The sequence below is a fragment of the Trachypithecus francoisi genome, unplaced genomic scaffold (genome assembly GCF_009764315.1).
Source record: "Trachypithecus francoisi isolate TF-2019V2 unplaced genomic scaffold, Tfra_2.0 Lachesis_group0, whole genome shotgun sequence".
NCBI classification, from domain to species: Eukaryota; Metazoa; Chordata; class Mammalia; order Primates; family Cercopithecidae; genus Trachypithecus; species Trachypithecus francoisi.
This window is the reverse complement of record NW_022681453.1, coordinates 159,055,969-159,080,712: the sequence shown is the minus strand read 5'-3', so window position 1 is coordinate 159,080,712 and position 24,744 is coordinate 159,055,969. Positions and strand designations below refer to the sequence as shown.

Here is a 24,744-nt window from a genome sequence, read left to right as displayed (position 1 = left end):
TACCTGGCCTGTGACGAATGCTTAAATTCTTGTTGTTGTTATTATTAATGAAACAATTGTAATTAATACCAACACAACTTTATAACCAATTTTAACATGTGGTGGGTAGCGTGGCACACAGACCTTGCCTTGGAAGGGTGAAGTGAGACACATCAGGTGCTGAGGGTAGGAGGGCAATTAAGAGGCCTTTGCTGGCCTGACCCCAAAGGTTGAAAGGTGAGATTGGGCACAGGAGAGCCGGCCCCTTCCTGGGCGGGAGAGGGAGCAATGTCGTGTTCACCTGTCCAGCTAGACTCCTGTCATTCCTCCAGCTCGGGGCTCATGTCCTGCTGTTTGCTTTGGGGGAGTCCTTTCTCAAGTTGCTCAGCAGTGCCTGCTGCTCCCTTACTCCATTCCTCCCTCTGGGCCTTCCCTGAGATCCTCACCTGCTGCTCCCTCCCTAGGTTCTTCCTGAAGTGCTGAGCCCAGTTGAATGGCTTCCCTAAGTGTGCATTGAAATCTAAGTGCTAAGTGTATCCTTAACACCTCTAATCTCTGCTGCAAGCTTCTGCTCTAATTGTGTTTCACTGACAAACCTGAAGGCAGTTGGTGATACTAATGTTCATCCAGGAAACTGCAAATAAGGAGGACACAGGGCACTCTGGAAATTACCTCTCAGCACCTAGGAATAAATGGTCACAGGAAAGAATGTGACTATCCAACCATTTGCTGTCTCTGTCGCAGTGGGAGACCTCACCCAGCTGATCTGATTCGCAACACCCACTGGTCCATTCACATGATCTCCAGGGATCCAGCGCCTACGGCTGGCTCTGCCCGGGTACTCAAAAGGAGGGTGTCCTCCCTATTCCAGAACTTGCAAGCCCCACTTCTCTTTTCAAAGGCTGCTTCAGAGTTGATGAGGTCCTAAGCAAAAGTTGCAGGTCAGACAAAATGAATACTGCCAAATCTCTCTGCCTTCAGCCTTTTGGATAAATCTCATGCATATATTCTGCCTTGTCATAGTAACTCTTACTTGGAGAATCTTTTGGGATGACTATAACCTTATTTCAATATTGATTATTACTCATGGTTATTTCACTTTTTTTTTTTTTTTTTTGAGACAGAGTCTTGCTCTGTCGCCGGGGCTGGAGCGCAGTGGCCGGATCCCAGCTCACTGCAAGCTCCGCCTCCCGGGTTCACGCCATTCTCCTGCCTCAGCCTCCCGAGTAGCTGGGACTACAGACGCCCGCCACCTCACCCGGCTAGTTTTTTGTATTTTTTAGTAGAGACGGGGTTTCACAGTGTTCGCCAGGATGGTCTCGATCTCCTGACCTCGTGATCCGCCCGTCTCGGCCTCCCAAAGTGCTGGGATTACAGGCTTGAGCCACCGCGCCCGGCCGGTTATTTCACTTTTTAAGAATTGACTCCAGACTTGCAAAGTGCTACATCCACTATCGCTGCAATTTAGGAGCTGAGATCTGGCTGAACAACCACCCCTGGCAACATTGTGGCAGAGCCAGTTAGACCTGACTGATTCCTTTGTGACCTTGGACAGGCCACTTTCCTCTAAATAATCTGCTTAGGGAGGTCCATGCCCAATCTGCAGTGCCACACTGTTTGGGCACACAGGCAAGGGCAGGGCAGTGTAGGGGGAAGGGTTTCTGACCTTATCTGTCAAGACAGCTCTGATAATTTAGCCTGAGAATTTCAGCCTCAAAGCTTTTGCTCTGCCATTAAAAGAAGTAAAAATTATTTCTTTTGCTTACTTGTCCCGCTTGAATGCCGTGTAATATCATTATAGATTTACGTGTTTATGACTTTGTGACCTGGGGAGAAGCTGGAAATTCCACTTCTCTCCATTTCTACTCCTGGGTTTCTGTAAAGGTCACAGCAAAATTATTTTATCAAGTACACCACAGAAGGGGAAAATCTTAATCTTATATTATACATATGCAGCACTTGACCTTCTCTTGAGATGCAGCACCTCTTAGCTACATTTGCTTAAACAGAATGCAGCTCTTCCCTGATGCACACAGAGAGAATAATTAGATGCCCTTGCATCCCAGTTGGAGAGGAGGCTGTGCAGTGGGACCAACTTCAAAGCTGAGAAGGAGAAAGAGTTGAGGCAGTTGGGGTGGGGGCGGGGGTGAGCTCCACAGAACTGCAGCAGGCTCATGCTTATGATGGGGCCATCTGGGCAGGTGGAGCAGACACTGGCACCGTGACTTGTTCTGGTTCTCCTGCACCTCTGGCCAAGTCATTGCCTTCTCTGGGCCTCATTTTTGCCATCATAAGTCTGTGATGTGGCAATTCAATCACAGGTAGTTTCTGCCTGGAACATTGTGTTAAAGGCTCAGCACTCTGCTGTGGGTTGAGTGGGAATGAGTGCCGAGATTGATTAGCAATGTCTGCCACGGCAGGCATGGAGAAGTGGTGACAGTATCTGTGCTGGGTATCGGCAGCCCCTATTCTAAAAGGTATTTCTAAGGTCTTTTCCAGCCCTGTCTGTCTGTGATTTGTGGGCTCACCAAACTCTGGGGTGAGGAAGCCGGGAAAGGAAGGAACAATAGCAACCTTCCCTAAGAGAAGAGTTGTATTTGCCTGGTCAGAGTTTGGAGAGTAAATGAGATTTGTGTGATACATCTAAACACAGTTGATTGTGTGTGTGTGTTTCCTATTCGCTCTGTGAAAAGCAGAGAGAGCTAGTGAAAGCAGTGTCTGTCCTGGGTATGACCACTCAGCAGACCTGGCTGACCTGTGTGTGCCCTGGTGGCGAGCCTGTGCCTCTGGGGCTCTGGAAAAAGTGAGAAACTCTGTGTGGCTTCTTGTCATTGTCCAGCCTTTAGATAGAAACAGTGAGAAATCATCTTCATTTATCTTAAGAACTTGGTTATAAATTTTTTTTAAGGGAATTCATTAAGGTCCATGTCAGGGAAAGTGCTTAAAAAATAAGGTTTTTCTCAAAAGGAAAACACTTCAGTTTGAAAACATGGGAAGCAGCCTGACTGCCAGCATATGTCCTGCTCATCCCCTGCCTGGAGCTACCAGATTGATGGTGTTTTTAGAACACTGGCAGCCAGGCACTGATGAGGGTGGAGATTGGGCCTCAGGAGGGGACAGTTGGGGGTTCCCCTGTCCTCGCTGATGCAGCAGAGACCTAGGCCTAGCACCCAAGAAGGGTAAATGACCTGGGGCTCTCAGAGTGACCACAGTGATTGGACCCTCCCTTCTGTTGGGTCCCAGGGGCCCCTTGAAGCATCTCCCTGGTGGTTGGGAGTGAGGTGTCAAGGAGATACCTACCTCCCTTTAAAGAGTCCATCCCGGCTGCTGGCAGGGTGCTTCTGCTCTCTTCTAAACACAGGTTCCTCTCCCCTGCCCTCCAGCATGGGCTTACCACTTCTTTTACCTCCCTGCTTTGCCCTTTGACAACTGACACTGTTTCCCTGTCTCCTGCTTAGCTGTGACATCAGATCTTCTCAAGGAGGGCACGGTCCTGCCTCTGGAGTCCAACATCCATCCTTCCTTCCTTCCTCCCTTCCTCCCTGCCTCCCTCCCTCCCTCCTCCCTCTCTCCCTCCTTCTCTCTCTCTCTCTCTCTCTCTCTCTCTCCTCTCTCTCTCTCTCTCTCTCTCTCTCTCTCTCTGTCACTCTTTCTTTCTTGAGACAGAGTGTCTGTCGCCCTGTCTGGAGTATAGTGGTGCAATCTCGGCTCACTGCAACCTCCACTTCCCGGGTTCAAGCGATTCTCCTGCCTCAGCCTCCTGAGTAGCTGGGACTGCAGACATACGCCACTACTCCTGGCTAATTTTTTCTATTTTTAGTGGAAACGAGGTTTTGCCATGTTGACCAGGCTGATCTCGAACTCCTGGGCTCAAGTGATCCACCCGCCTTAGCCTCCCAAAGTGCTGGGATTACAGGCAGGAGCCACTACGCCTAGCCTGGAGTCCAACATCTTAAGAATTCCATCCCCATTTAGCTGCTTGCTGCCTCTGCATTGGGGGCTCCTCCAGACCCCCTTACCCTTCTGATTCCTGCATATCTGGAATTCCTCAGTCCTTGACAATGGCCCTCTTCTTACCCAATATAAAGGCAGTGACTATCTGATATCTATCTCAGGGCACACAGAAAGTGCTCCCCAGATGTGTGTTGAGTGAACGAGAGAATGCCTATAAAAGGAAAACAGCTCATCCTTCAAGAGATTTTTAGGGGATGCTAACGTGAGTGAAGAGGTGGAGCTGGGGACACAGAGACATGGTGGCTCACAGAAAGGCTAGGCTTGAGTGGGGGCCTTCTGTGCCAACTCCCAGGCCACTCCCCACACTCCACCGCCCTCTCTGCCTTGTCCTGCTGCCAGTGGGGCCTCACTTCTTGCCTTCTTCCCTCACCACTCACACTACTCCTGCCTAGCACTGCCCTCTGATCTTCCACTGTTTGAAAAAATCTTTTTTAGCTAGGTGTGGTGGCCCACACCTGTAATCCCAGCACTTTCAGAGACCAAGATGGGCAGATCACTTGAGGTCAGGAGTTCAAGACCAGCATGGCCAACATGATGAAACCCTGTCTCTGCTAAAAAATACAGAAATAATTAGCCAGGTATGGTGGCACGTGCCTGTAGTCCCAGGTATTCAGGAGGCTGTGGTGGGAGAATCTCTTGAACCCTCAAGGCAGAGGTTGCAGCAAGCTAAGATCACACTACTACACTCCAACCTGGGTAATAGAGTGAGACCCTATCTCAAAGAAAGAAATCTTTTGCAATTCAAAAAACTAATATAAGTTCACTGTATAAAAATTGGAAAATATAGATCATAAAAGATGTTTTAAATGTGTATAATCTCATCTTTATAAAAGAGTGACATATTTGAGAACAATATTTGTTCCCACTATTTGCCAATGTTTTTAGATGTCACTAACCACAGGTTTTCACCATCTTCCTTGATTGAGTATGATTTTCCATTTATGGATGCACTATAATTTATTGATCTGACACCTTATTTTAGGGCTTTTAAGCTGTTATTAGTTTTTTCGTGCTATAAACAATATTGTCATGAATACCCTCACAGTTAAATCTTTGAGCTACGTGTGATTATTTCATTAATATAAATTCCATAGAGAGAGGAGCTTGAGCACCATTAGGCCATTTGCCTCTCTGGGTCCCGCTTCTCCACCAAGCCCTGGGAAAGAGGGCAGGCCAGCACACAGCAACATCAGCCTCGCCGGTGTCTGGCTGTTGTGACCCTGCTCTGTCCTACTCCCCTCCATGCCGATCATTTCAAGGTTGTAAGAGCCTGGGAGAGTGAAGGACCAGGCCCTGCCCCTTCCCGGTCTCTGCCCAGTGGTCCCTTACTTCCCAGTTAGCTGCATTATTGCCTCGTTCCCCAGAGTTCCCCCATGTCCAGGGTGTAGGCTTTAGAATGTCAGGTGTCTGTGGGGGCAGATCAAGATATTCATGCTGTTTCTCCTGGGGCTGGGCTGTGGACAGGAGGGGCCTGTCAGCTGCCTCCTCCACAACTCCTCCTGTGTCCTTCCCTTTTCCTTCTATTCTGAGGCAGGCAGGGCCAAGGAATAAGTTCAGCTGAGTCTCTGCTTCTTGGGTGACCTGAGAAAGGCAAATGCCTTCTCTGGCCTCAGTTTCCCTCTGTGTAAGGAAATGCAGTTGTTCCCAGCTAAATATTCTCCTTCCTGCTTTCCCTGTTCCCTGCTGTCTCTGTCTTCCTTGATACTGCAGCATCGTACCCCTTCCTGTCCCTTCTGTTGGCCTAAAGCTAAGGAACCAGCCCATGGGGCGCTCAGCAGCTACTGGCTGTCCAGTTGGCCTGCTGTGGAGGAGATGCAGGTAATGCTGCAGCTTCAGGGGCAGGAATCTCTGGTCAGAGGTCTGTTCCCTGTACTATTCCAAAGTCCAGAAGGCTCTTCTGGCCACTCTGCAGATTCCTGAGTCTAAAGATTGGTTTCTCTCCCACATAGACACACACATTGTTTCTCTGACTTTGTCTGCAGGCCAGTGGTCAAGGGACAGACTTGGGGCACAGATGCAGCAGCTGCAGGAAGAGCCAAATCAGTCCTAGTCTCTGAGTGAGACTCTCACCTTCTCTGCTCTGGACCTTTCATACTGCCACCCCCCAATATTCCCCCCAAAGTAATAGGGACAGTGAGCCCACTGCTAAAGTATTGGATTTCTAAAAGAGGACTCCAGGAAGAGGAAAATGCCTAGCCCTAGAGGATGAAATGTAGAGGGCAGGCTTTCTGGGGTCAGCAGGATAGCAGGGACACAAGCAGACAACAGGTTGCAGTCTTTGACTCCTCACACCCAGCCCAGTGCCTGGCATCTAGTGGGGACTCAGTGCCTATCTGTTGAATGAATGAGCAATCCCCAATCAATTGCCAGAGCTTCTCTTCTAGATAGCTCTTGAATCCATCTACTTCTCTCTGTTCCCACTACCCTAGTCCATTATCACTTTTTATGGGCTACTGAATCTTCCTGTAAGTGTCCCCACTCCTCCAGTCCATTCATTTTCCAGCAGCCAGTGTGATCCTTTAGAAACAAAATCTGATTCTGTTTCTTCCCAATTTCAAGCCCATCAAGTGGTTCCATGGACCTCAGGATAAAGTCATGGGCTGAGTGGGTGACAAGAGCTCAGGCTGCCCCTCCAAGCGCTCAGCAACCTCACTTGCCTGCGGATCCCACCCACCCCACACAGGCTCTCTGCCTGAGCCTGAGCACTCAGGGCCCCTGCAGGCACTGTACTCACGTCCTTGATGGAGTCATTTTCATTCTCCAGGGCCTTTTCACAGGCTGCTCTCTCCACCTGGAAGCTTGTCTATCTCCTCTCACTAACCCACCTTACCTCTGCCTGTCATAGGAGGCTTATATCTCCTTTATGCCTTAACTTAGATGTCACTTTCCCAAGACCCTCCCAGACAGGGTTAGGTCACTACTGTGGCCCTTCTATGCCACATTAATCCCATCCATTGGAATTTCCAGCTTAAAGTCTGTCTTCCTCCACCACGATGTCAATTCCACATGGGAAATATCTTTGCATTTTTCCTCCATTGATATATCAGAGTGCCTAGCACACCTCCAAGTATGTTCTAGGTGGTTAATAAATACTTTCAAATGAATTGTTGATGAAAACATTCAGCCTGGCTTCTTGTGGAAAACATCTTGAGGATATTTGTTGAGGAGATACTATATTCCAGGAATTTTACATGTGTTACACTGATCTTCACAATAGCTATGGGAGGGAAGTCACTTTAGCACCCCTTTTTACAAATGGGTGGGCTGAGGGTCAAAGTTTAAATAACTTGCTTGAGATCACACAACCAGCACATGGAAGTTTTTCAGACCCCATGTTTGCATTCTTCCAGAAGACCTAGAGCAGTGGTCCTCAAACTAGAGCTATATCAGAATCACCTGGTGGGCTTGATAAAATTTGGATTACTGAGTCACACCTCCAGATTTTCTGGTTCAGTAGGCCTGGAGGAGGATCTGAGATTCTGCACTTCTATCCGTTCCCAGGTGACACTGATGCTGCTTGTCTTCGTTCAAGTTGCTGTAACAAATACTGGGTGGCTTAAACAACAAACATTTATTTCTCACAGTTCTGAATATTAGGAAGTCCAAGATCAAGGTGCCAGAAGATCCAAGGTCTGGTGAGGGCCCACTTCCTGGTTTGCAGATGACCATCTGTTCATTATATCCTTACACGGCAGAAAGAAAGCAAGCTCTCTCGTATTTCTTCTTATTAGGCCATTAATCCCATTTATGAGGGTTCCACCCTCATGACTTAATTACTCCACAGAGCCCTCACCTTCAAATAGTATCACATTCGGGGCTGGGCACTATGACTTATGCCTGTAGTGCCAGCACTTTGGGAGGCCGAGAGGGGCAGAGATCAAGACCATCCTGGCTAACGTGGTAAAACCCTGTCTCTACTAAAAATACAAAAGTTAGCCAGGCATGGTGGCACATGCCTGTAGTCCCAGCTACATTGGAGGCTGAGGCAGGAGAATCACTTGAACCCTGGAGGCGGAGGTTGCAGTGAGCCGAGGTCACGCCACTGCACTCCAGCCTGAGTGACAGAGCGAGACTCTGTCTAAAAAAAAAAAAGAAAAAAAATTACATTCAGAATTAGTCTTCAACGTATGATTTGGTGTTTTGTTTTTTTTTTTGTTTTTTTGTTTTTTCCTTTTGAGGGGCAACTTTTAGTCCATAGCACTGCTGATTTGGAGACCAATTTGAGAATCTGGCCTAGATCACTACAAAACACCTGGGCTTGCTTTATGGCAATTCTCACACCCTAATCACTGACCTTGGACCAGGATTGTAGGATCCAGGCCTGGACTCTCTTCTGAGAGAAACTGATGCCCAGCACAGCCTCCTACAACCGAACAGGACCCTGGCTCTGAAGGCCCTGGCTACACTCTGGGAACAGGCTGCCATCAGGACCCGAGTGTCTGTCCCTCTCGCTTGAGACACTGCTCTTCTGTTTGTCACCCTTCAGTCCTGACCAGTGATCGCCCCGTTTTATCAAGGCAAAGCACCCCCACCCTGGCCCACCTCTTTAACAACTTCCATGTGGATGCATTCTAGGCTTGCTACTTCTACTGCTGTCTGAACAACTTAATAGCACAGTAAGTTACAATCTCTTCTGTGTGTGGTGCCTGCAGTATTCATCAATTTCAGCAAGTGTCACCATGAGTGATACAAGTGTATGGCACAACTAAGTGTCCCCTCTGCACAGGCCATTACAGCTGGCAACAGGCCCAGGGAGGCAAGAACTGGAGACTCATTTGGCTCCAAGTGCCCAGGTTGATGTAGAAGTAAATGTGCTCCAGCCCTCCTCCCACCATGGCCCCCATAAATGCTTTGTATTTTTGGCACCTTCTACAACTACTCTCAAAGTTTCCCCAGGTAAGCTAGGGATCCTGCTCTCTCTGAGTCTTGTTGCAACCTTTTCCCTTTGCCTCATACTCCCATCCTCCCTCTGTGCCAACTTTTACCCATACTTTGAGGCCCTGTGCACAAACCACCTCCTCTAGACAGCCTTCCAATGGCAACCCACTCTCCCCTTCCTCTAAAAACCTCTGGCACACAGCCTCTCCACCTCTGCTGTAGAAATTTTATTGATAAACACTTCACCCTGACCTGCTGTGCTCAGCTCAGCTCCTTGGCTGTGCAATATTCCATTATATGAATGATATGAATGTTGCATCATTTATTTAGCCAATACCTTATTATCAGACATTTAAGTTCCTCACTCCCTCTTCTTCTCTTTTTTCTTTCTTCCCTATTATAAATAACACTGTGATGAACATCAGCAAACATAGATCTTTTCCTACACCTGCTTGCTTATTTTTCTAGAATAAGTTTTTAGAAATAAGTTTGTTGAATCAAAGCTTTCAACATTTTGAAGCTCTTAATACACATCAAATAACCCTCCCAGGAAACGATAAGAATCCACACTTTGGCTGGGCACATTGACTTACTCCAGTAATCCCAGCACTTTGGGAAGCCGAGGCAGATGGATCATTTGAGGTCAGGTGCTCAGGACCAGCCTAGCCAACACGGTAAATCCCATCTGTACTAAAAACACAAAACTTAGGTGGTAGTGGTACATGCCTGTAATCCCAGCTACTCAGGAGGCTGAGGCAGGAGAATCGCTTGACCCTGGGAGGTGGAGGTTGCAGTGAGCCGAGATCGCGCCACTGCACTCCAATCTGGGCAACAGAGTGAGACCCTGTCTCAAAAAAAAAAAAAAAAAAAAAAGAATCCACACTTTGTGTGGGACTGCTCATTATCTTACATTCTCTAATATTAATACCGTATTTGTTGTTATTATTATTATTATCATCACAGCTTTTATCTTTTGGGTCTTATCACAGCAGTCCTTCAGCAAACACTCATTCGACTAGCCATAGAATGTGTATGCCTATGTGTAAAGTTTGTGCTAAGTGCTGGGGAAAGGGAAATACAAAGATGATGGAAACACCTAGTGTCAGCCTTCAGAGAACTTTCAAACTAGTACATTCGGTGGATCGGTGGATGGATGGATGGATGGATGGATGGATGGAAGGAAGAATGGATGAATGGATGGATGCTTTATTTGCCGTCGGTTTTCTCAACACATTGCCATGAATATAAGGGGAAATGGGAGCTCCCATAAGGCTTTGAGTCCCAGTGGAATGTCCTGGGGCTATTCAGGAAAACCCATTCTGGGAAAGCAAAGATTGCTTTTGAGAATAGACAGAGGAATCCCAGTGCAGAGACCTCATGCCACCTCCTTCTAGGGAGTTTCACCAGGCCTGAAATTTCAGAATTGGGAACCTATTCGGTCAGCCACCAGTAATGTGAAGGCGGTGGAGACATTTGGCCACAGAAGTGACTTTAAATAGTGGCCCAATGTGGGGCCACAAGACCTATGGAAGGAGCTATGTAGAGCTGTTTGCATGACCCACAGGAATTTCTTGCCCACCAGCATCACACCTATCGCACAATTCTTAGCAGCTGCTGAGAGAGGCTCTTCTGCCTCTCTTACAGAATGAGAGCAAAGCGTAAGAAAAAGGAAGGGGAGGTTGTAGGAGCAATGAACTGTGGACTGTGAACCTCCTTCTTCCTGGCCAGAAGCACATGCGTTGCCTCTCTCCCAGTTGCCCGATGAGGCAGACTGACTTCCCTGAGCCAGCTGCTGAGCTGCACCTGCCTTGAGAAAAAGGCACCCGGTTCTTAAACAGGGGATGAATATTCATTGGCATGAACCTTTGCAAACTCATTTGGGGAAAAAAAATAGATCAGAAGAAGTAATCAGATTATTAAAAAGAAAGAGCAAGGACAGAAGGTGGCGGTGGAGGAAAGAATCACATTTAAAATGCAAGGAGAGATTTCCTCCCTGCGGTGTAGCTTTGACCCCCTCGACCATGCACTGAGAATAGTTAAGCTCTCCCACATTTATGCTGCATAAAAATGTCGTTTTTGAGGCCTCATTTGAGAGGGGGAGGGGCAGAGGTAATACGCACCCTCCACATCTGAAAATTATAAAACAATATTTTGAGGTCTTCATTTTATCTTCCTTTGATATCAAGAAAAATTGTGAGAGCTAAAGAGGCTCTGGTGAGTGCTGAGTGACAGGTTAAAGGGCTCCAATAAAGATTAGATGGTCCACTATCTCCTGAGGAAATTGCATAAAAGTGGTTATTCCCTCTTGCTTCTATTAATTTCCTCTTCCTGGCTGCTTGGAAATGCTTCATAACCTGATGCTGCAGATGGAGACGAGAAGCGCTTTCCATTATCTCAATCACTGCACTGTTTATGAGACACTTAATCTGTTTCTTTATAAAGTAATAGTACTGTAGGTGATGGACTCAGTGTCACTGGAAGTCTGCGTGCGGGGACAGGAGGAGAGGGGTATCTCGAGAGTATTGTAAGCAGAAGGTCATCTGTTACATCGCTGAGGTGCTGAGAAGTTGGGTGGACATTTCAAGGTGACCTTCTGGATACCAGCCAGAGGTGACGTGCACCCATCCCTTGGCACTTGAACAGGGAGGCACATGTGTGTTTTGTCTGTTGAGTGGAAAATATACACATTTAGGCATGGGGTACTCAGATCTTGTCTCCTCCCCTTTTCTGAAGTTGGGGGTGAGGAAAGAGATGGGTGGTGAGGTCAGGGGGAGAAGTGCCACCCAAAAGCCTTGGCTATGCAAGTTTCTAGGCCTTCTGTCTGAACTGAGATCACTTACAATGGAGGAAAGCAAACCCCCTTCTCTTAAGGAAACGAGGCAATTGTAGGCTGCACTGGTGTTAGAAATGTCCAGTCCTCCAAGTTCTGTTGTCCCATTGTATTAATACGAATACACAGCAAGGTGCAGGCGGCTCTTCTCTTTCTACCCACCTCCTGGAAACGTAATGGAACTCTCCCCCATGAAGTTCGAAGCTGACCACTTTCTGACCTAATTTCCTTTCACACTTCTCCTGTTCCTCCACCTCTTTTCTTCTCCCTTTGTCTTTTCCTCTCCTTCTGAATTTCATCTCCTAACCATCAACAATAAACTGTTTAATCACCATTGCCAACTACCAAGGAATGGCACTTTTTTTTTCTTTATGAGACAGAGTCTCACTCTGTCACCCAGGCTGGAGTGCAGTGGCGCAATCTCGGCTCACTGCAACCTCTGCCTCCTGGGTTCAAGCGATTCTCCTGCCTCAGCATCCTGAGTAGCTGGGATTACAGACATATGCCACAATGCCCAGCTAATTTTTTTTTCTTTTTTGTATTTTTAGTAGAGACAGGGTTTCGCCATGTTGGTCAGGCTGGTCTCAAACTTCTGATCCCAGGTAATCCACCCACCTCGGCCTCCCAAAGTATTGGGATTACAAGTGTGAGCCACCACACCTGGCCTGAAGTGACACTTTTAACCATTGTTTAAAGCACGAATTCTATGAGAAAGTATACCACAAGTGTGGTTACAAGTTACAATCTAAAAGGTTAATAAATGAACTCAGGAATACTGCTTCTCTTATGAAGTTTCTTATGACTCTCATCTTATAAGGAGACTCTGCAAAAGGTGTACATCCAGCCACCTGGTCCCCTGTGTGACACAAGCATAGCGCAGATCCTGCTGTATCAGAAGCAGCATTCCATCATCCACCTCCCTCACCAGGAAGGGAGCTTCCTAATGTCGGCTACCCCATCTGTGCCCTGTTCTATTCCTATAGCCTGGTGTCTGGCTAGAAGTCAATACATTTTTGTTGAACGAGGGACTCCCAACTGGAGCAATAGTGCTGACCATAATTCTGTAAAGGAACTCCTGCGTTTTGAAATGATATGAAAGCAGAGAACTCTGTTATTTACCTCAAATTGCCTGAAAGTGCTGAGATGTGTTTGGTTAGGCTACTGCCGTATTTAATTATTATTGTTTGAAATCGTAGAGTCTTTATGCAGGTGAGCAGTCTCCGGGCTGCCAGAGTCTCCGCCAGTCTGCACTGTGTGACTCCTGGCTGCTTTATATTCTTAAGTGACTGACCTGGCTCCAAAGGCCATTTGCTTTTGCTTCTCTTGACCTGAATATTCTCCATCAGAATCCACCCAGAAGCTCTATTTATCACCCCAAGTTAAAGCTGCTTTTTCTCAAGGGACAGCATCATTTTCTTATTTATATTTCTATGTTAAATTTCTAGTGAAACAACAATATTGTTAACTTTTGTTTCTGATTAATGGCACCCGATACAAGGTAAGTTAAAAAGGCTTTGTGGATTAGCCTGGCACTTTAACAACCTTGTTTAAAGTATGAATTCTGTGAGAATGTATAGCACAACAATCTAAAAGTTTAATAAATTACTGGGCATATACTCAAAAGATTATAAATCATTGTATGATAAAGACACATGCACACGTATATTTATTGTAGCACTGTTTACAATAGCAAAGACTTGGAACCAACCCAAATGCCCATCAATGATAGACTGGATAAAGAAAAAGTGGCATACATACACCATGGAATACTATGCAGCCATAAAAAAGAATGAGTTCATGCCCTTTGCAGGGACATGGATGAAGCTGGAAACCATCATTCTCAGCAAAGTAACACAGGAACAGGAAACCAAACACCGCATGTTCTCACTCATAAGTAGGAGTTGAACAATGAGAACCCATAGACACAGGGAGGGGAAGATCACACACTGGGGCCTGTTGGGGGGCAGGGGGCAAGGGGAAGGAGAGCATTAGGATAAATAGTTAATGCATGTGGGGCTTAAAACCTAGATGATGGGTTGATAGGTGCAGCAAGCCACAGTGGCACATGTATCGCTATGTAATAAGCCTGCATATTCTGCACATGTATCCCACAACTTAAAGTTAAAGAAAAAAAACACTTTAATAAATGAATTTAGGAATACTGCTTCTTTTATAAATTAAGGCATGCCTAGACAGATTTTATGAAAGTACTAAGTTATAAAGTCTGAGTATTAAGGAAATTCATACATTTTGTAATTATATGTAAAATATATTTTGTAGATATGATTCACCCATTATACATAACAGAAATCATGTATGTAGAAACACATTCTTCCACTGGGTTCCAGGATTTATTTTCCCACTTTGGGACTTGAAATTTGTATTCTGACCCTGAATTCCAAACATCCCTGCAAAGAAATCTTGTTTTTGTTTGTTTGTTTGTTTGTTTTGGTTTTTTGGGGGGGAGTGGGTAAGTTGGGATGGAGAGGAGTTAGCATTATTCAGCACACATTGATGCTAGCGACATTTCATATTTGAGTTTATTATTAATGTATTATGATTTGTGGGAGTTATTGTGAGAAATTTACAGTTCTTTTTCATAGACCTTTTATACAGATGAGCAAATTGAGGCTCTGAGGGATGATATAACTTGCCAGTGGTCACCAAGCTAGGAGCTGGCAGAGCCAAGAATTGAGCTCAGGACTGTCTGACCATTGCCAAATGCTTGTTTCTCTGGGGAGGATGGAGTCAGACCCCATCCTGGAAACTCTCTCCTCAACCACTCCCCAAGCTTCTCTCCCTAATGTCCAGCTTGGACCTCCTCCCTTCAACTTGCTTCTCTCGTGTACACTTTGGAATTCAGAGACTCAGTCACCCAGAGCTACCGTCCTCCATTAGAAACCTCAGAAGAGGCACTTTGCACATCCCCCTGCCACTTGTGGATATCAGGACAATTGTTTATGCTCTTAACTTATTAAATGTAAAGTGAGGAGGCATTTATGTGCTAGAAACACCTTGTTCTTCTTGGACTGGTACATTAAGAAAATTACGGCATGGCAGGGGCCAAATATGAATGCTTGAGTCGTCACCACTACGCCTCCCCCACTCTCCAGAGACAGAGCTCCTGCCAAGTCCAGGCAGCACAGGCCTGGGATTTGTTTGTATTCACTGGCTGCAGAACCAAACAGGGCCAGGAAGGCTGGGGATTTATTAGGAAAAGACCCAAGCGTTTCTCACAGGAGATGAGGAGAGATATGGAAAGAAGAAAAGGAAAGAGGGAGAAAAACAGAAGGAGGGACCGTACTGAGTGGGCTGGGAAAGATGGATTAGTAAGCCAAAGTCTCGCATACTTTTGCCGTTCAGAGCTTCTTCCTTTCATGTTTTATTTGTTAGATCTTTAATAAAGACTCAGACATACCTTTTTTCTTTCTACAGAGAAGTTTCTTCTGAATGTGCTGAGATGAGTCAGGAAGTGGTCCCTTTTTACGTGGGTCACAACAGGCATTGTTTCCCCAAAACTGGGAAACAACATTCGCTCCAGTGTCTTCCCCGATCCCAAGGGATGCTCTGCAAAGTAAGGCTTCTTGGTGAAACATAGCATTTTTAAAAGTTCTGAGAAATTCTCAACGAAGAATAAGATGAACTTTTAAAATTAGCATTTGAAAATATCTGGCCACAGTACCCTTTTGTCATAGGTGTTAACAGTCCAAAGAATGTGGATCCCATGGAACACGTTTGGGTTGTGCCATTCCAGAACACTGTGTTTCAGAGATTCCTTCCTGTCCAAAATGGGACCCCACCCAGCACACAATTGGAGAAACTGAAACCTTTTCCTCGCCTTAAATGAGCAATGGAGTGAGATAACTTTCACAGCATAGAAAACAATTCTTTCTTCTAGTCTTAGCAGAAAAGCAGTGGATATTTTTCAAAGAGCTTATGTGTACGTCGTCACTATCATTTCTCCCACTGTGTGATCCTTGGTAACTTTTGTAACCTCTCCGTGTCCCAGTTTCCTCATTAGCAAAATGGAGATAATAATGTCTACCTCATAGAGTAATGCATGTAAAGCACTTAACAAGACAAGTTAACAGATGGTGGCTACTGCTGTTATTAAAGAATATTCTGTACTTTACAGGAGGGAACAATACATTCGAGAAGATTAACTTTCTATAAGTAGAAACCATTATAATGGCTCTTCCATTATACAATGATCACATTGTATTAGATTTATATGACTTCATTGGATCAAGAGCTCCTTGAAGGCAAGCTCTATTCTTGAATTCCCTATGTCATGTTTTCAGCAGGAACACAGTAAATGTTTGTTGAATGAAGTAATGAGGTGTGTAAGAAAGCCAAACAAGTTGACCAGTCAGTAAGTTTTACCCAGTCTCAAAGGAGGATGAGCCAGAGTAGGTTTCATGGGGACAGGAAGAGTAGGGGCTGAGATAATAAGGGAGGGCTTTGGGGAACTAGGGTAGGCAGGATCAATCTTGTGAGGGATCAGCAAGGAAGAGACCAGATACCTGGGCTCAAAAGTCTCTACAGATAAGACAAAGTTGAGACCCAAGGGACAGCTTGGAGCCAGACTTTTCAGGGAATGACTCATTATAAGCTGATCCCACAGGAAATTATGAGGATGTGCTGCGCATGTGAGGGCCCCTCCAGTGGAGATCAGGTTCCCAACCTTCCCCACTGCCATGTGCGTGATAGATGACACCAAATGCATGACATGTTCCCTGGTGTGCTGTTTGCAAAGTCATCCTTTCCTTGCCCCGCCCCTGAAAGCATATCAAAATGCAATTAAAGGAGAATGGTGTTGTTAAGGCAGTAACCTTGAAATCACTCTAATTTAGTTTTGAAGAATCACTTATGAATTTCAGCCCTTTACCATCATTCATAACAAGAGCTTGTTAATACATCTCATAGTGTTCCTCATGTGTGCTGCAACATGGCATTGAAAAACTGTAGGTCCAACATGTCATTGAAAAACCTCGGACCCCTTTCTATCTGAGGCCATAAGATGAGATGTCTTTAGTGAGTGGCTCAGGGAAAGGCCATGGATGTTAACCACGTAGACAGAGGAGGAAGTAACCATTTATAGAGCACTTATGTCCCAGGAACTGAGCTACACATTAGATTTGTTTTCTCAATTAAATCTCTTGACACACCTGGAAGGGAAGAATTATTATGCATTTTGTTCAAGTGAGAGAGGTCATTGGTAACAGGAATGTATATTTCACAAGGGGTTTTTGAAGAATTGGAAGTGTTAAATATGGGTTTCCCGTTCTCTTTAAAGAGGAAGACACTCCTTTTCCGGTTGTAGGGAAGAGTTTCTGGCTGCCACACTTCCATTAATTATCACATGGTCTCTTTGTGTTCTAGCCTGCCCTGCAGGGACATTCAAGGCCAGCCAGGAAGCTGAGGGCTGCTCCCACTGCCCCTCCAACAGCCGCTCCCCTGCAGAGGCGTCTCCCATCTGCACCTGTCGGACTGGTTATTACCGAGCGGACTTTGACCCTCCAGAAGTGGCATGCACTAGTAAGTGTCTAGTAACGGCTTTGGGCTGGAGAGTTTGGTTCCCTGATGGTGCAAGTGGTGGGTCTGGGGCAGGGAAGAGAAGACATCATCCTTTGATCCCAGGGCAAAGTAGAATTGCTGGCCGTGGTGCTGAAACATATATCTCCTGTGCTTGGAGTTCAGGGGCCTTGTCCCTACGTATCACTGGGTGAAGATTACGTTTTTTTCCTTCCCCCTTCCTCCCATATAACAGGGCCTTCCTCTCACCCTGGAAAGGTAATTTCTGTTCATCAGATGCTAGACTGGAGAGTTCTTTGGATGCACAATCATGATCTATTATCACCTCCCCCAAGAAGTCCCTCCTGGTGCCTATAGCTGAGAATCTCCTACCTCTTTGCTGGGTTTCCTATATATATGCAACCAGACTCCTCTCAGAGTGCTCATCATTTTATTAATTGTTCAGTTATTCTGTACTTATCTCAGTTACCAAATGAAGACTATTGTGTATCAGGACCATATATTCATCTTGTGTGCCTTCCAATGCCCAGTCTGATGTAGTGCTTGTGCTCCTGTCAAATGACAAGACCAGTGGCCTGACCACAGAGTGCATCTCCAAGGCAGAAATTCTATGGACTGGAGAAAATGCATTGGCTACATCACTGTCCCATTATATAATACAGAGGGAAGAGCAGTCTCCCTGCCAAAAACAGAGAAAGGCAGCTACACTCTCTGGATAGGGATATGAGAAGGGGTGCATTTCTCCCAATATTCTCCCCCATAATTGTGGGAGGAGGCAATCACTACTGTCCCCACACAGTACTTTGGATAATTTGCTCCTACTTCTCTGAGCATTTTAGCCCTGAAGTGGGGATGACCTCTCTTTACAGTATTCCCATTGTATTTGGGAGTCAGTGCTCCAGGTTAGCCTCTAATATGTTAGAATTTTCTTCTGCATTGGATAATGCTGCCTGCCTCCCTGTGAGCAGGGACCTTTCCTTACACCTCCTTGGACCAAATCCCTTCCATCCATCCCCAGCACAGAAGAATGTTTCATATATACTTTCTGTTTGATGAACAGAAAAAGTGACTGGACTCCGAGTGGAAGAACTTCTTAATTCTAGCCTTGTAGTATATGTAACCTTTACTGAGTAAAGAGGGCGAATAAAAGTATCTTCTAGATCAAGTTCCTGAGTTCAATCAATGTGTATAGATTTGAACTGATTTTCTACAGACCTCTCTCTCTGGTGAGTTAATATTAACAAAAATTATTGTATCTGCTGACCAGAGGTCTTGTTTTTCTGTTGTGCTGTCTCCTCCACTGACTTCTGAGGTTGCTCTGGGGGTCTTCCATGAGCCCAAAAAGCATTGTTTAATGTACTTCTTTAGAAACCACTTAAGGATGCTGAATTACTGCTCCCTGGATGTTCAGACCAAAGACTAGTCTCCATGATTGCCAAAGTATATGCCCAGGGTCTCACACTATTCCTCCTGAAAACACTCCTTTCCATTCTTTCTCATTAACCCCTCTCACTGGCCGGCCTCCTTCTACAGATCAACCATGCAAATAGAAGGCTCAGCCTCCAAGCTTCCCACTTCAGCAGACACACCCTGTAAATTCATTCAGTCCCTGAGTACAGTAACCTAGAGGAAAGGTAAACCAATGACTAAATGCTCAGAATGGTGATGTGCTGCTGCCCTCCTTGCTATAGCATCTCTCTCTTCTCTCTCTCAAGGCCTGTCTTCCAGCCATCTGATCTGATGTACTTGAACCAGCAGGACTAATGCCTGGTTAATACTTGGAGGAGGGGGCAGGAAGCAGAAATTTCCCAAAACCTCCAGTATGTACTTTCTAGATCCTCACTCCACTGGACCTACTCATATCCTGAGTCTACCCTCCTTAAAATCAGACCTGAACCAGGCATGGTGGCATGCACCAGTAGTCTCTGCTACTTGGGAGGCTGAAGAAGGATGATCACTTTAGCTTAGGAGTTCAATTCCAGTGTGGGTGACATAACAAGAATCCCATCTCTAAAATTAATGATAATAATTTAATAATAATAGTTAATAATAAATCATACCATAGAGGTGTCTTCCTCCTGTCTCTGGTCCAGTTAGCTCTGGGGTTACATATACCCCCTATAGTCCCACCACAGTGTCCCCATCTTACCCAGAATGGAGGTGATTATTAGACATGCCTATATGTGTGACTACAGCTACCACACCCTTTGCATGCCTCTACTCTCCAGATATAGCAGGCTTTAGTGTGCTTGGGTCAGACCAGAAATCGCTGAATCAAAGCCACATGTGGCTGTGGTGGCCAGGCCTGAGAGAAGCTCATAGATGCACTGTCCAGCTCTCTGCCTTGGTATGCAGGGACATAGATGCACTGTCCAGCTCTCTGCCTTGGTATGCAGGGACAAGCACTCACTGAAGGGACCCATAGGGCAGGGCTGAGGTGCAATGCCATGCTAGGCAAAACACGTATAAATAAATCTATTAGTTTATTGAAACTCATTAGATATTTGATTTATTGTGTGCCAGGAAAGTACTGTATGAAAAAGTCAATTTGTTGGCTTTTATCATCTCATTAGGGTTTCCTTTTAAGGCATTCTAATTGGAGGTGCCATCTGTTCTCTTATAAAGGCATTGTACATCACCACAGTAAATCATTTTTCAGATACAAGGAACATATCTGGAGTTGTTGAGGCAAGGCACAGCCCTGTACTGTGGCCTTGGGGCTCCTGCTGGTTCAGTGAGTTGAGCAGGGCAGGAGTGCAAGGGCCCAGCCCAGCCTGACATACACTGGTTGGGGTGGAGAAGGCACAGGTACTGGTTCACTTTGCACATTCACTCTTCCGTCCATTCCGTCGAGAGACAAACACAACCTGACTGGGCACTGTGGGTACCCAGGTAAAGAAGGAGAGCTTTGTCTTTCTGAAATGTACAGGGCAGTGGACATCTACAGTGTTCAGGTCCTGTGGGCATGAGGGAGGGAGGAAGTGTCAGGAGAGATCAAGAGCCCAGGTCTGGAAGTCTGGAGGGGCCCCAGGTTTAGTGTGCAGCTGTTGACTTTAAATGGGTTATATCAGTAATCACATGCATTCACTGGCAGTATTGGAAAGTTTATAAAGAGTTTTAGAATTTTAAAATGTGTCATTTGACAAGGCCATAAAACCTATAGTGCACTAAGAATTAATATTTTTAATGAATCCTGTTGATCCCTTTGGGCTGGCACACATATAGTCATTGTAGTTTTGTAGTGCTACAAGTGTTAACTTATTTCATGTAAACATTTGGAATGCATGGTACCTTTTGCAGCCCTGTTTAGGCATTTGCTTGTTTTCTTTTTAATCTACTGGGAGACCCAGGGACACCTCGCCTCTTGACCTCTGAGATGCCTCTGTGTGTCCAGCCTTGTCCTTGAATTTTGCCGGTGGACTGCGCAAAGATGCAGGTGCACCTCAAGACAGTGTCAAAGGGGCTGGTGTGGGCTCCAGATGACGTCAGAGAAGGGTGGCTTAGAGAGCTCTGTGTTTTGAGTCTGCAGTCACATCACTGCTGCTGGTCTCTGGATGACTAGCTCCCTTCTTCCTTCTTCTCTCTCCTCCCTTCACCTCTACCCAGTCCTGCAATTCTAGATCTTCCCAGTACTTGCTCATATCCAAGAGGATGCCTCTTCCCTCAAACCTAGGCCATGTATGGAATGAGGTGGGAGCTTGGGGGATAGCTAGAGGCAGGTGATAAGTGACTCCACCACTCCCTGCTCATGAAACTCCCTGAATAAAGACAGACTACCTGAACGGTGGAGATCACCTTCAGTGAGGAGTTACTGAAGGGCTACTGACAGTAAGGGAAGGGGTCATATGAAAAGACAATGGGAGGGGACAAGGGGATGGTGCAGCCCCACCAGCACGGAGGGGTTGCTAAGGTTATGGACTGAGGACCCAGCTCTGAGCTTTGGGCTTGCTGTGCTTCCGCTGAAAAAACTGCTGCCTTCCTCCCTGTACTGCTTACTGAGGCACTGCCCAGAGGCCCTCAGTTTCCCTGGTGAGTTCTGGCATCCTCAAACTGCCTCAGTCTTGAGTGGGTTCTGGGAAAGCTCATAGAATCTTTGATTTCATGTAGTGGGTAGAAGATGGGCTTTGGCACTTCAGAGACAAAAGTTTGAATCTTGATTCTGTCTCTTGACTTCTCTGTGACTTTGGTCTAAATTCTTAGCTTTCTTACATTCTGTCATTTTATTCTCACAACTTCATAATAATGTATGCTTTTCTGAGTTATTATGAGGATTCAGCCAAATAGTATTGTAGAGTCCTTGGCACAGTGCCTGGTTCATAGTAAACTCTCAACCGATGTTAGAACTTGCTTTGGTTACATCCCTGGAAAGTGTGAAGATTGCAGCAGATATTGAAGCTTCCAGCATGAGAGGATGTTGGATATCTGAAAATAAAAGTGATGTTGTAGGGGGAGCCTAGGCTTGACGCCATCACTGAGCATCACAGCAGAATCCATGGTATGGTCCCAAACCATACAGTCATCTTGGCCTGAAGATCCTGCTGAAAACAAATGAGAAGGTGACTGCCCTACCCTGCGACCTGGTGTGCAGTGGGAGAAGGAAGGAGGCACAGGAAGAGCTTTTGAGAATCTGCCGAGCTTGCTCCTCGCGGATGAGAGGTGCCAAGAAGCTAGGCAAGAGCGATGGCTCACAATACTGGCTTTCCGTTCCCAGGCAGCAGAGGCCTAGCAGCTCCTCACACTGAGACACACTTCCCTTCCACAGGAGGACCAGATGGCAAGGGAGACATGGTGGGGTCAGCTGGGCAGAGGGACAGCCAGGAACGCACTCAGAGGTGCACAGCAATGTGAAACCCAGCACCACGATGCAGGGCTTGGCTTCTGTTTTAAATAATTTCTAGTTTACCGGGGGACGAAATGGAAAGGAGGAATTTATGAAGCAGGTTAAAATAGATAATTATGCCTTATAAAATTGCTGTCTGTGAAAAACTATACAGAAGGACTGATGTGAAAATAATTACCTTGTTACATTGCTGACCACAAAAACCCCTTTTCTGTCACTCACATGGAATAAATTTTGATGGATCACAGAGGCAAGCTAGTGCTTGCATTGTTTCTTTTATTTCTTCTTCAAACGCAATGGACTTCTCTCTGCAGTTTTGATCATTTGAAATGGAACGAAAAAGGGACTTCAGAGGTCATTGTGTCCCCTGAGCCCACCTACCAACCCCTTAGATGAGGGACACAGTGCCTGCCAGTCTTTCAGGGTTCCCCTGGAGGCCATCCCTGGCCTCCCTCCTGACTGACACTGAGAGACAGGGAAGACTAGTGGCAAGGGCAGGAATTTTGAGTTTGTCTCCTGACGGTAAGACCTGGGGCAAGTTACTTAGCCTTTTGGAACACAAGCTTCCTCCTGGATAAAATTGGGTATGCTGGAACTCAAATTAGGAGGTTGTGAGAATTAAAAGCCAGAAAGCAAGTGAAGCTCTGGTGAAAACTCAGCTCAAGTGAACTCAAGAAAACTCAGCAAGTGAAGCTCAAGATGAAAACTCAGGTTTGTCTGACTCCAGTGCCATGACCTCAGTGGCAGCTAAAATTTGGGAGCTCTGAGAATGATGTTGCAAACCATTGTGGCAATGATGGTGATTGGCTGTTATTCTCACTCGTGAATCTGCCTTGCATAGAGAAGGATAAGAATCTGCTCTTCCCTCTCCCATTCCTGCATAGTCTGGTTTCTCTCCTTTAAGTTCGTGTTTCATTTTTTAAGGTGCTGGCAGTTGTTTCCCTCTTTTATCCCAGGCATGACAGGGCAGTGGTGGGGTGGGGGTGGGGGGTGGCGGGTGGCGTCCCTGTGGCATAAGGATCATGTCCCTTGGACAGACTGCTCAGGAGTGGGACATTCCCAGGGCCTAGACCCTGATCTTTGCAGGGAAGCAGGGTGGATGGAGAAGAGTGCATAGGGCTTAGAGGGTAGAAATGGCCTTGGGATGACAGGCACAGAAGGATGTCCTCTGCAAGTGGCCTCTGCAGCCAGGTTTGGTGGCCATAGAGCATTGTGGGTCTGTAAGGACATCAGCTTATAAACCCTCTGGTCTTGGGCACAGGATCTGCTGCTTCGTACTCAGTAAGATCCCCACTGATGGTTTCCTTTAGGTCAGTGGTTTTAAAATGCAGTCCCTGGACAAGCAGCCTCTGTGTCACCTAGGAACTTACTAAAAATAAAAATTCTCAGCCCCACCCCAGAGCCACTGAATGAGAAGCTGTGGAGGTGGAGCCCAGTGATCAGAGTTTTAACAAGCCTTGCGAGTAACTCTGAAGGCTGTGAAAGTTTGGGAACATTGCTTGAGAGTTGGGTCATGTTCCTCTGTCCTTTGCTTTATGACTTCTGGGGAGAAAGGCCATTGAGTGAATTCTCACGGACTGGAACCACAGGGCCTTCCCCTCCTCGTCAATGTCCTGTGTGCCAGACTGGAAGACTGCAGGGAGTGGGGCTGTGAATATGTATGTGAGAGAGAGGAAGGATGGGGTGTGTTGTGAGTGTGAATGTGTGAGTGCATCTGTGTTTATTTGAGTGGTTCAAAGGAGGATCTCACTACTTCTCAGAATAATCCCCACCTGTTCTGGCTCAGTTTCTATTTCATTTTCACTCTTTTTTTTTTTTTTTTGAGATAGAGTCTCACTCTCTGACCCAGGCTGGAGTGCAGTGGCGTGATCTCAGCTTGCTGCAACCTCCATCTCCCAGATTCAAGTGATTCTCCTTCCTCAGCCTCCTGGGTAGCTGGGATTACAGGTGCTCGCCACCACACCCGGCTAATTTTTGTATTTTTAGTAGAGATGGGGTTTCACCATGTTGGTCAGGCTGGTCTCGAACTGATCTCATGATCCACCCACCTCAGCCTCCCTAAGTGCTGGGATTACAGGCGTGAGCCGCTGCGCCTGGCCCATTTTCACTCTTGAGTGGTCAGAGCAATGTGAAGACCTGCAAAGGACATTTTTAGCTGGGGCTGGGAGCAGTAATGGGGGAGAGAAGCGAGTGGAAGCCAGGAAGCACAACGTGGCTAGAGTGAGCTCAGGGAGGGCTGAAGGAGAAACTGAAACAGAAGGAAAGTGACTGATGGACACCATTTGCCCGAATTCAGAGGGAGGATCCAGAGGGTAGCCAGTGTAAATGGGTGATGGGCCCCAGCTCACCTGGGAGGAAATCAGTCCAAGAGGAAACCTCTGAGGCTGCTGCTGCAGGGAGGAGCTCTTCAGGCCAATAGGGCAATAAGCACTCCACATGAGACAGGAATCTAGTGTCGTAAATTGGGGACTGCTTGCTTGTCTGCATGTCTACACAATGAGGGTGGTTTTAAATACTTTTCAAAAGTCGACCTTTTTACAAGTCTTTACTTGGGTTAATCTAGGGCTTGCAAAATAGTAAAAGAAGGCTGCTTTGCTCCAGCTGAGCTCTACCCATCGCTGACCAGGGCTTTAGTGTAAGTTACCCTGTGTGTTCTATTCGGTAGGTA

General features: G+C 46.3%; 1 protein-coding gene across 1 annotated transcript in view; it reads left to right on the top strand.

The window, feature by feature from the left end:
- Positions 1–24,744, top strand: part of EPHB1 (EPH receptor B1) — a 453,710-nt gene that overhangs the window by 280,714 nt on the left and 148,252 nt on the right. Inside the window, exon 4 of the mRNA XM_033212584.1 lies at positions 17,084–17,239. Coding sequence (XP_033068475.1) covers positions 17,084–17,239 — 156 coding nt within the window. The remainder of the gene's footprint in view (positions 1–17,083; positions 17,240–24,744) is intronic.